General features: G+C 46.2%; 1 protein-coding gene across 1 annotated transcript; it reads right to left on the bottom strand.

Annotated features, from left to right (window-relative positions):
• Positions 1 to 4,554: 4,554 nt before the first annotated feature.
• GTF2H5 (general transcription factor IIH subunit 5) lies at positions 4,555 to 11,701 on the bottom strand. The gene is made up of 3 exons (XM_037126230.2): positions 11,629 to 11,701; positions 10,755 to 10,828; positions 4,555 to 4,967 (listed from the first exon to the last, which is right to left on the bottom strand). The coding sequence occupies exons 2-3, from the start codon at positions 10,787 to 10,789 to the stop codon at positions 4,787 to 4,789; spliced, it is 216 nt and encodes a 71-aa protein (XP_036982125.1). The 5' UTR covers positions 10,790 to 10,828; positions 11,629 to 11,701; the 3' UTR covers positions 4,555 to 4,786.
• Between the last annotated feature and the right edge of the window lie 15 nt (positions 11,702 to 11,716).

An 11,716-nucleotide genomic window follows, 5' to 3' on the forward strand; every position in this document is an offset into this window, starting at 1 on the left:
TAGGATGGTGGTGTCTTTGCTTCTAAGCCCTTTCAGGAGACAGTGGAAATTTTTGCACACACACACACATTTATAATTATTTCCAGAACTATCTGGATATGTTATAGATTATATGATTACCATGAGCTTATACCATATTTCCAATTGCAACTAGTATTCCTGTGTTCTTTCTAGCCTCTCCCCTTTCCCTGCTTGTAAATCTCTTTTCAGACAAGAAACCTGGCTCTTATTATCCTCAGCGTATTTACTACTTATTTGTTCAACCTGTTAAGTTGCTCAATGCAGCCAGTTCCCAACCACTCTCTCGGGTTCCCTGTACCACCCTGCACTGCTGTTTTCTCTGCCACCAGCGCCTCTGCATGGCATCATTCCCTCTGTCTTCCACATCCTTGGCCACCAGGGCATCCCACGACAGTCTCTGCAGCGTTCCTGTCCCTCCGCCAGGCCACCTTCTGGAACCCTGGGGCATCGGGCGCTCTGTTCTGTTAAGCAGGCCCTCTCCCTCTCTCAGCTTTACCTCCCCCAATGCCAGACTTTCTGTTGGGGGTGGGGGAAGGGCGGGGGAAAGGAAAGAGAGGATGGGAAGGGAAAAAAGAAAAGCAGTATTTTTAAGGCCTTTTATATTTTTCCATCTGTTTACTCTGTCTGTCTCTCTGGTGCTCCTCATTGCTCCCAGCGGATCCAGCCTTTCTTTGGGTGTGCTCACTGTCCTGAACCTGAAGAACGTCTTTTTGGATTTCTTGTAAGACAGGTCTGTTGACGACAAGTCTCCAAGCTTTTGTCTGTCTGAAAATGTTTTCGCTTTGACTTCAGTCTTGTCGGGTATTTTTAGAATTCTAATTTGTTCTTTCACTTTCAAGAATTTAAAGATGTGTTCCCATGGTCTTCTGGCCTTCCTTCATTGTTTTTCACGATGTATGTGATGAGTATGTTTTCCCTCTGGCTGCTTTTGAAGAGTTTTCTGTATCTTTGGTTTCAGCATTTTGACTACATCGGGCATAAGTATCGCTGTTCTTTGGATCTGTCCTGCAGTTCTGTCACCTTCTTAGATCTGTGGGTTAATGACCCTTTCAGTGTTCTGAAACTGAATTTCGGTGTGGGGAGAAAGGGTTTCCCACACCAGTAAGCCATTCTCGGTTACCCACCAAGAATTAACTAAATTCTGACACTGTCTACCTAGATGTAGCATTAGATTCCACAGGGGGAGGGCTCAGTCCTGCAAGCCTGCACACACGCCCACCCCCACTTCAGATGCCAGTCACAAATCGAGGATGTCACCTGTACTTCTGACCGACTGTGAATCAGGGGTTCCCGTAGCCTGCTCTCTTTGGGTCCGATTAACTTGCTAGAGCAGCTCAGAGAACTGCTGCGTGAATGACAGTGTGAAAAAGGAGCAGTGGACACTGAAAAGTTAGGCCCAGAGAAGGGCATGTCCTTTTCCTTGCACAGCACTGGTGGAGGAGGGAAGACCGAGTGGACAGAAGTGGCCCAGACGGGCCAAGACTGGGCTTTGCAGCTGCCTTAGGTAGACTTTCCACTGCCCTCAGTGTTCTGCCATCAGAATCAGGACTTGCCTTCGGATCCGGCCTGGGGCCTGAGCACCAGTGAGTCTCCACAGTCCTCTCCCTGTTTTGCAGCCCGGCCCCCGGCTTCTGGAGCTCCAGGCCCATGCACTTTATAATTAAACACTGGCCCAGCTGCCCGCTTTCAGGACACTGGCGGGTTCTCTCTCCTCACACACCGATCCTGGCTTTCTGTGTTCGGGAGGGCTCTCCCCACCCTGCCGCCCTGCCCCATTTTCAGAAGGCCACTGCAGTGTCCCTGGTAAAGGCAGGAGCCCATTAGAGAGATGTCTCCCCGCCCCCTGCCCGGCCCCCAGCCATGGGTGGACCGCACACTGGGCAAAGGCTCCGGTCTCCTGCCCTTGTGCCTGAGGTGGCAGACAGGCCAGGCCTGCTGTGCGGCAGGTTCTCGGTCCGGCGCACTGCCCACACACACACGGTGCCACACGTTCTTTAGAAGTGGGGTTGACTTCTGTGCTCCCTCAAGGGCAGACTCCTCCTCTTGCCACTAGGCCAGGAACAGAGGGAAAAACAGGAAAAATTCTGTCACTGTGTCTTTGAGATCCTTAAATGATGTCGCTTCCCTCACCAGCCCGGCCTAATGGACCATGAGTGAGCAGGGAGGCAGCGGCCAGCAGCCCTGCTGGCCTCTCCTCACCCTCCTGTGCTGCGGGTTTCAGGTTGCCCAGCACTTAGAGTGGCTGTCAGGGTGTGGGGACCATGAGGCAATAAGCCGGGAGTGAAAGGCCAGCATTATTAGGATGACAAGCAGGCTGAACCACCTGGAACTGTCTCCAAACTTGTTATATTTGGAGTTACAATTGTTATGTTGAACAGTTACACTTCTTTACTGTTTAAATAATTCTTCACTGTTGTTCTGTTACTTGATACAGGGAACCGTTCCATGTGGTGTGGGAATGTAGCCCAGCTCCCACTCAGAAAAGCCAGTGCAAAGTGAGGTCCGGCACACAGAATCCACGCCCAGGGATAGGTTCTCCTGTGGGGAAGCAGGCCTGCATTGTACCTAGGCTGCTGTGAGACTTGCTTTTGCTAAAACTCCCTCACCCTGAACTGAGGTAGCAAGTGCTTACTGTAACTTCCTAAAGTCTGTGCTAAACCTCCTCAGTATGGAGTGTAGCCAGTTCAACCACCTTTCCCTTTGGTCTGCAACATCCTTCTCTTTGAAGTAATTAGCAACGTTCTTCACTTTGTTATCTGTAAAAGGTAATCACCTACAACAACCCTGTGCATAGTAAATGAGGCCTATCCCCAACGTACTGTACCCAGAAAAGCAATGAAAGCCTGTCCAGGCAGGGGTTGGGGCCCTCTCTCTCACTTAGAGAGGCCACGCCATCCTTTTTTCTCTACAGGACTTCTGCCATCTGTGAATTTGTCTCCTGGGGTCACATGGATCTTGCCGGCCAGGGTCCGCATCAACTTGAAGTTGTTAAGTGTTCTTGATATAGGTGCTTCATCCATCTTTTAAAAAACTACCTATTGTTTATACTAGGACATGGTAGGCACTTAATTAGATTCTGTACTTCCATATCTTTTCTCAAACAAATGCAATACAGTTGTATCCATTCTGCCACTGGAGAAAAATTAGTGTGGCAACACGATAATGGTCAAGTTTTTTGATGTATGGGTATCAAGTTCAAATTGAAGTTTAATGAATACATAGTTCTTAAATTTTTAGGACTGCTTTATTTATTAACCAAAACATCTCTAGTGTGGTTGAGGTGAACAACGGAACAATGACTGTACAGCAATGAGAATGAAAAAACTAGGGGGCCCTTGAACAGGAGTGGGGGGCAGTGAGAGGTACCAACTCCTGCACAGTTGAAAATCCATGTATTTTGACTCCCCAAAATTTAACTGCTGGAAGCCTCACCAATAACATAAATAGCTAATTAACACACACTTTGTAAGTTATATGGATTATATACTCTATTCTTACAATAAAATAAGCTAGAGAAAAGAAAATCATAAAGAAAATACATTTACAGCATTTACTGGAAAAAAAAAAAAAAAGCATGTATGCACTCAGCACAAACCCATGTTGTTCCGGGTCAGCTGCACCACGCCACGCCACGGCACAGGGGACTCACACACAGTGCTGTGCGGAGACGCCAGGCAGGGACACGTACCACGCGACCACCCTGACGTGAAGGTGACGAGCACAGCGCGAGCCCTGGGGCGATCTGGGAAAAAGGCTTCTGGGCTGGTGGGAAGTGTCTTTTTCTTCATCTGGGTGCTTCAGTTTGTGAAAATCCCGAGACTTGAACATTAACAACTTGGGCATTTTCTGTGTGTATGTTATACTTTGATTAAAAACTTCTCTGGCCCTGACTGGTGTAGTTCAGTGGATTGAGCGAGGGCCTGCGAACCACACGATCACGGTTTGATTCCCAGTCAGGGCACATGCCTGGGTTGCAGGCCAGTTCCCAGCAGGGGACTCACGAGAGGCAACCACACATTGATATTTCTCTCTCTCTCCTTCCCTTCCCCTCTCAAGATAAATAAAATCTTAAAAAATAAAAATTAAAAAAAAACACCTCCGAAATTTCTAGTTGAAATAGAACCAACCGTATCCACACTACAAAACTCACAGTACTTATAGGAACAAGCAAAATAAGCATCTAGGCCAGACTGATAATAAAAAATCATATTTTTATAATAAAAATTATATCCTTTTTTAGAAGATTTTATTTATTTATTTTCAGAGAAAGAAAAGGGAGGAAGGAGGAGAGGGAGAGAAACATCAATGTGTGGTTGCCCCTCACATACCCCCATACTGGAGACCTGGCCCACAACTGAGGCATGTGCCCTCACTGGGAATCGAACTGGTGACTCTTTGGTTTGCGGTCCATGCTCAATCCAATGAGCTACACCAGCCAGGGCTAAAAATTATATTCTTAATGTATTAAATTGGCATTAAAAAGGTAGAAAAACCATTCCCATTTGTATTTCAAAAAAGACCATAAAAATCAAATTATAGCCAACTGTTAAAACTTTTTTTTTAATTCTAGGGCACATGTATCGACAAAGACAGAACAAGAAAATCAGTCTGGGGGCTTTCTTCTGAACAAATGACACTCCAGTCTGTCCCGTGGCAGGCTTCTCAGCAATTCTTTAAGTCGAACTAGTCACACGACATACTAAAGGGTGACAGCCTCTCTCCCATCTGTTACTTTGAATCCTGAAGTGGTCAGTATCTAATATTTTCACTTCTGGGTAAGGGAAAACGCATTTTGGTCCATTAATTCACCTACTCGCTCCTGGAGGACATTAACCAGCTCTGCTATTACGAAGACGTGCGTGTCATCGATGTCTTGAATGATGAACTTCTTCCCCAGGGCATTTGACTCATCCAAGTACAGCAGAAACTGCTTCATGGCGGGGTCACTGTAGGGAACACACACACACGGTGAGGAGAAACTTTAACTTCAAATTATACCAGAACCTGAGTGATCAGAATTATGAGCATGTAGAATATTTAGGTTAATTTAAAAAGCCCTAAACTCTCACTACCACTCTGCCTTAAGTGTTGATGATTTATAGATGTAACTTCATTTTAGAACTGTTAGAGCAAGTTTAAGAGGAAGAGGCCAATGATGAGATTTTAAAAGAATGATTTGTCATTGACAAGTGGAAAAGTAATGCTCAAAGCCCTGTAGTTACTAGGGCCTGGAATCAGAGCCTCCTTCCCTGATTTTAAACATGCATTTCCTCACTCATCCACCACCATCACATTTAAACAGCCAATAGCTTTTCACCACCTTGCTGATGACAAATTAATATGCAAAACCAGTTAAACTGTCACTCTGATAAAACGGGGCATACTAGAGGCAGATCCGGTCAACCCTGGCATCATCACTTACTTGTGTGACCCTAAAATGTACCGAGTCTCCCAAAACCTCCAAGTGAACCTACATACAGAATCGTTATGGAAATTAAAGGAGAAAAAATGCCAAGGATGAGTATTTGGTCTGCAGTAGGTACTCAAGTTTTTTTCCTCTTCCTTAAAATCCTGAACCACCTAAGTCTGAACAATCATTCAGAATCTCTAAAGAAAATCCTAACAAAATCTCTCTGAGGATATTGAGCTCAAAGAAGAGATTCCAACTCAATTCTGTTTATTTGTGGCTTTAGTTTGGAATGAATAGGATAGTCATAAGGAAAGAGGTATATAATTGCTTAGATTAACCAGAGTATGTCTCTTTCATAAAAGCCTTGAATCACAACAAAGGACACTCTTTTGATCTAATATACAATAATGTGTTTAGCAAAAAATTACTATAAAAATGTCAAGCTGCACAGATTTCTAATTTTTAAAATATTTTTATTTATTTGTTTTTGCAGATAGGGGAAGGGAAGGAGAAAGAGTGGAAAAGAAACATCAATGTGTGGTTGCCTCTCACGTGTCCCCTACTGGGGACCTGGCCCGCAATTTGGGCATGTGCCCTGAGTGGGAATCAAACCAGTGACCCTTTGGTTCATAGGCTGGCACTCAATCCACTGAGCCATACAAGCCAGGGCAGTTTTAATTCTTAAAGAAAAATATTTTACATAATCATTTGGTTCCTTGAATGATGTCAACATCAATTACACAGATAATTTAATTCAAAAGGTCAGTGTAATGTAATGAAGACAATACAAGTAAGTTTTACTCCTTTCATGTACCAACACGGGTGTAAGTGAAGCCAACACAGTAAAAGATTTACTCTAATCACTAAATGAGTATGGTTCATGGCATATTAACTATTAATAAAGTGAAGGCTTCCTAAAGATTTTATTTACTTCCAACTTATCACTAAAATGACTTTGCTAACAATTTACTCTGATGTAAAATGATGTAAATAAATAAATAGATCTACCCATGTCAGAACTGACACAGGTTTTAAATTTACTTTCCAGTATGTTTACCTTACACTTCGGTGCAGAACACTTAGGTTGTTACACTTATTCACTCAGGTTTGGCAAAACTCAGTTACATTCTATGGCTTCAGTAGTACAATAGCCACACCAGTGTGTGGAATTGATTTGTTCAGAAGTAGTAAATTTGCTACTCTATGTTTTACTCACTCATTCAATAAATATTTATTAAGTACCTATCATGTGCCAGGCACAGAGAAACAGCAATGCTGAAAGTGATAGGACCTTGCGAGTTTAAACACAGGAGTGAAGGAAGGCCTGAACTGAGCAGATGAATGTGAACAAACCCCAACAAACCCCAGGAGGAGGTGTGAGCAAGCCACGTATGTGGTGATATGGGGGGAGAGCGTCCTAGGCAGAGGGAACAGCAAGGCCAAGGTTGCTGGAGAAGGGCCAGCAAGGAGAGAGTACTAGGGGAAAGGTCAGAAAGTTAAATCCGTTAAATCCAGATGACATAGGGCCCTGATGATTTGGGGGACTTTGGCTTTTTTAGGGACTAAGTGACATGACTTAACAACTGTCTTAAGTTATAGATTTTATTTATTTATCTTTAGATGGGAAGGAGAGAGGGAGAGAAACATCAATGTGCGGTTGCCTTTCATGTGTCCCCTGCTGGGAACTGGCCTGCAAGGGAAGTAGCCTGCAACCCAGGCACGTGCCCTGGCTGGGAATCGAACCGCGACCCTCTGGTTCTCAGGCCTGTGCTCAATCCACTGAGCTACACCAGCCAGGGCCCTTAAGTTTTAAAAGTAGGGATCATAGTGCCTGCTGGGCTGAAAACAGACAGGATGGGGGAGAGATGGCAGTAGAGGAACGGATGGAGACGGGGAGACCCATTAGGAGGTGCCTGCAGTGAGTGATCCAGGCAGGAAGTGAAAATGATCTGGACCCAGGTGGGGATAGTGAGGATGGGAAGTGGTGGAATTCCAGACATCTGCACAGAAAGCCGAATAACGTGCTGAGACTAGACTCAAGGTTTCAAAGAGAAGAATTGAGACTCTCAAATTCTTGGGATGAGCAAATGGAAGGTTGCAGTTGTCTCTTACTGAAGTGAGGAGAATGTGGGAAAAACAGGTTTGGCGGTAAGATCAGGAGTTTGGTTTTAAGCACATTACATTTGAGATGTGTACCGGCACCCAAGTGATGGGATTGAGTAAGGGGGCCTGACTGAGGTGAGTTTCAGAATGGGAGGAAAGAGATTACAGACGGTGAACAGGGACAGGTCTGGGAAACCCTGCTGCAAAGAGCAGAAACACAGTGGGAACCAAGAGTTTTCGCCTGGGAGGGGCAGGGGAGCATCGCAGCATGTTTGTGATGCTGCTGGGAATGATCTGAGGAGGAAGAAAAGCTGAGAAGGCAGAACAGATGAAAACTGCTGGAAAGGTGCTCCAAAAGAGGCAAGGTTCCCAAGTGTTTAGCAAAAAATTACTATAAAAAAATTACTGTACTTGGTTCCCAAGTACAGAAGCTGGGTCATAACTAGGGGGAAGAAGAGTTATGAGTCTGGGCACAGAGAGATCCATGTGATAAAGGCCTGTGAACATTCTCTTATGATTTTATTTTCTTCATGAATCAGGAAGCAAGGGATGAGCTGGAGTGAGGACAGGGGAGTCATTTGAGGTCTGAGAATCTGAAGGCATGGAATACCATCATATTTCATCCACTCTAAGAACCATATTCCCCCCGCATTTTAACATCTCTAAAATTGGGACGAGTCTTACATTCAAGGGCATGTTATTGTATATTGGCAGTGATTTTTCTCAGAGGTACTTAAAATATTGGTAAGTTATGAAACTTAGGAGAGGAGAAGCTCGGAGAGGAGGCGGAGGACACAGGGGGTTCTGCTGCTATCGCAGGTTCCAGAGGGCCAACTGGAAAGGATGGACAGGAGCTGGAATTGAAAAAGCAGATGTATGCAGCCACAAGATAATGCTGTAAAAGGAGTGAGGATGACCCAGAAGAATTTGGGTTTTGTGCAGTAGGAGGTATGGGGGCCTAAATTAGGGCCAGCATACTGTAGGTGCTCAACAAATGTTTGCCACCACAGTAAGCAGCACCAGTATTCATATAACGGCTGATATTAGGGGCACAGAGACATGGACAGGAGCATTTTCAGAAGCTGGGAGTGTCCACAGGGCAAGATTCCTGGATGAGACAGAATTACTGGCAGGCAAGCAAACAAGTGGAGACGGGGTGAGACTGGACCAGCAGCCCAGGCTCTCGGCTGCGGGATATCGGAGCCCTACCATGGCTTGCTTTGGGAACTGGCCCAGAGGGCTGGGCCTGAGGGCCCCTGTCCATCAAGGTTTCTCTTTCTCCTTCGAAATGTGTGGCTAGTTTAAACAACCTTTCACTTCTCTTGGTTTGTTTTTTTTCTCTTTATTTTTTAAAAGACCACAGTTTGTGATGCAAAGACTCAGGCAGACCCTAAAATTTTGTGGTCAGCAATTAGACAGACGTGAGCAGAGCAAGGACAATAGGCCAGGTACAGAAGGTCACCAGGGTAGAAAGCCACCTTGGTGCCTAGCAACAGGGAAAAATGGCAAAACAAGCACATCCCCCTAGGGTAACATTTCCTCACCCAGTATTTGATCCTGGGGTTTTAGACCCCCTGACCTTCCATACTGCTGGTCATGTGCTCAGACCCTCCCCTGACCTTTCTTCCCCTGTCGCTGGTCATGTGGGAGACCCCTCGGAGAAGGGACAAGTGGCTGAAATAGAGCCTCATGAGACTCCCATTTCAGACTTGCACCACAATTCCCTCAAACATTAAACCCTGGGGATATAGCATCTAGGCCTCAGTTGTGTTTCAGCTCCAGGCCCAGAAAAGCAGCAAAACCAGACAAACTACACCAAGGGTGACCTCAGGAACAGCTGCACTAATGACCTGGTGCTGACTAATCACTGGAGACCAGGACCCTAAAAGACACACCTGGAGAGCTGATGAACATTCTATTGAGACCCTCCCCTTGGGCCCTCCCCTAAAATCTCTGCCCTTACAAATGCTTAGGTAGGAGGACATAGCTTGCTCTCCCTCCCATCTCTCTTCTCTTCCCCCCCCCCCAAGGTGAGTTACCTTCGCCCTTCTCTCTCCTAGGCCCCAAGGGCCCTTTCTTTTGCCTCTGTAACTTCCTTCCCACCCCATTTCTTACACTGCTCACTTCTTCCACCTCTGGGACATTCTAAGTAAAGCTTCTCTTAGAGTTTGAGTCTCGGCACTGAATGCTTTCCTCGTCAGCACAAGTTCATCCCCCTAGGGTAACATTTCTGGTGAACCAAGGTTTGTCTGACTCCACTGGTGCCCTCCTCACCTTTGCCAATAATTTTAGCCACCCCCTGGAGGTTCTAGAACAGCAGCACTGTTCCTCTAAAGAGGGCTAACCTAACAAGTATGCTGCCTCTGACCAACACTCAGTGGACACACTGCCAATTACATAAACTCAGCAGAGACAGTGCAATCTGGCACCAGGAGGAAACTTAGCAACAAAATCTGCCCCACTTGTTACGCAAGTAAAAGAAATGAAGTGTAGAAGCTGAAAATCTCAATTCATTCCCACCTTAAAAGAAAAAAGAATCTTAAAAAACTCATTAAGGCCCTTTCTGACTTCTCCACACTGGGAGCAGCTCTCCCACCACAGCATAGCCACCCCCCCGCCTCCGGCCCCCGCTGGAATGTACACCTGCCCCAAGCTTGTCTCCACCCCTGCCTTGGTCAGGAGCTCCGCTCAGTGGCTCAGTGGCGGAGCCGGTCACTACCTGAAGGGGTGCTGAAGCGACCAGGGACACGGACAGAGGTGCACTCAGCAGCTTGGCAGCCCCACATCCTCCGACCTCACTTATTTCTAGCTGCAAGCTTTCCAAACCAGTGCCATTTCAAGAGACACTGACACAGTGGCGAAGTTCGCTGGGGCTGCCACAGTAGGTGTGGCAGGCTCTGAGGCTGGAATTTAGGGCTCATCATTGCTTATGTCAGGAGCCTTCTCTGAAGCAATGGCTCTTCCCCGACGCCACCCTGGGCTTTGCCCTCTCAGAGGCCCAGACGGTGGCTTTTCTCATCCTCTTCACCATGTGAACGAGCCGTCACTGCCTCCCACAGTTCTTTCTCCCATGTGTTGCCTGCCCTGTATATTCTCGTTCCTATACTTTCCTAGGCAGCCTGGTGAAAGTGGGTGGCTCAGGGTTTGCCAGAGGAAAGACAACTAAGTAATTAATGAAAAAAAAGAAAAAAAACCCTCATTCAGTGTCAAAACTACTAACCATTCTATAAGCACTCCTTTCAAGACGTTGACCATCTTCTCCTCAGTCAGACAGTGCCGATGATCTTACAAATGCTAAAAAGAATAGGGTGACACAAAATTAAAAAGCATCAACTTTAATACACTTTGGAGGTTTACCCCTGAAATGAGGCAAAATATGAAATCCTAGCAACCAGTCAAGTCTGTGAAAAACATAGTGCTAACATTAAGAAAACATACGCATTCCAAACTTTAAAAAATTATGAGTTTATTGGAATATTAACATATAAACCTTGCCTGCAAACAAATTCTACCCAATCCTAATGAAAGCCAAGTGGCTTAACAACACCGTGTGTCCAGTCTAGTTTTTAAAACATCAGTTCAAAAACCTCTCTTCCCCGCCTCTTTTCCCTCCCAAAAATAAGATTCTGGGAGACAGGAATCACAGAGTGGTAGCTCTGAAATGGGCCTTAAAAATGATATAATGAGCCCAAGTCTTGTAAGAGATTAAGCAGTAGCTTTACCCCCATGCTCGGCCCGCAAATGGGTACAAGCCAGGTCTCTGAACTTGTGTTTTTAGCAAATCAATGAAGTTCCCCAAAGATCTGCGCTAAAAGGAAAAACACCCACCCAATACACGTCAACCTAACCCTTAAGCTTCTACACACGGTCGCGGAGCAATGCCTGCCCACAGTTAATTCACGGTTCAACTACTGCAGACCAGCCGCCCGCCCTCGTGAGAAAGGCCCGGAGACGGTGCGGGACACCACCCTGAACCCCAACACCTGGACGACAGGCTTCTGGGTCTCCTCGCCCCCTCCTCACTTTCCTGAAGACCTCTCCATCTCTTACAGACCCTACTTTTCCCTTTCGCTCCGGGAACAGACGCCTCGTACCTGCACCTACAGACCCAGCAGCGCCTCCGCGACGTGGACACAGTACGCCAGCACCCGTCACGTCATCACGCCGGCGACCCCTTGTAGG

This window comes from Artibeus jamaicensis, unplaced genomic scaffold (assembly GCF_021234435.1).
Source record: "Artibeus jamaicensis isolate MK-2021 breed Jamaican fruit bat unplaced genomic scaffold, CSHL_Jam_final contig_497, whole genome shotgun sequence".
Lineage (NCBI taxonomy): Eukaryota > Metazoa > Chordata > Mammalia > Chiroptera > Phyllostomidae > Artibeus > Artibeus jamaicensis.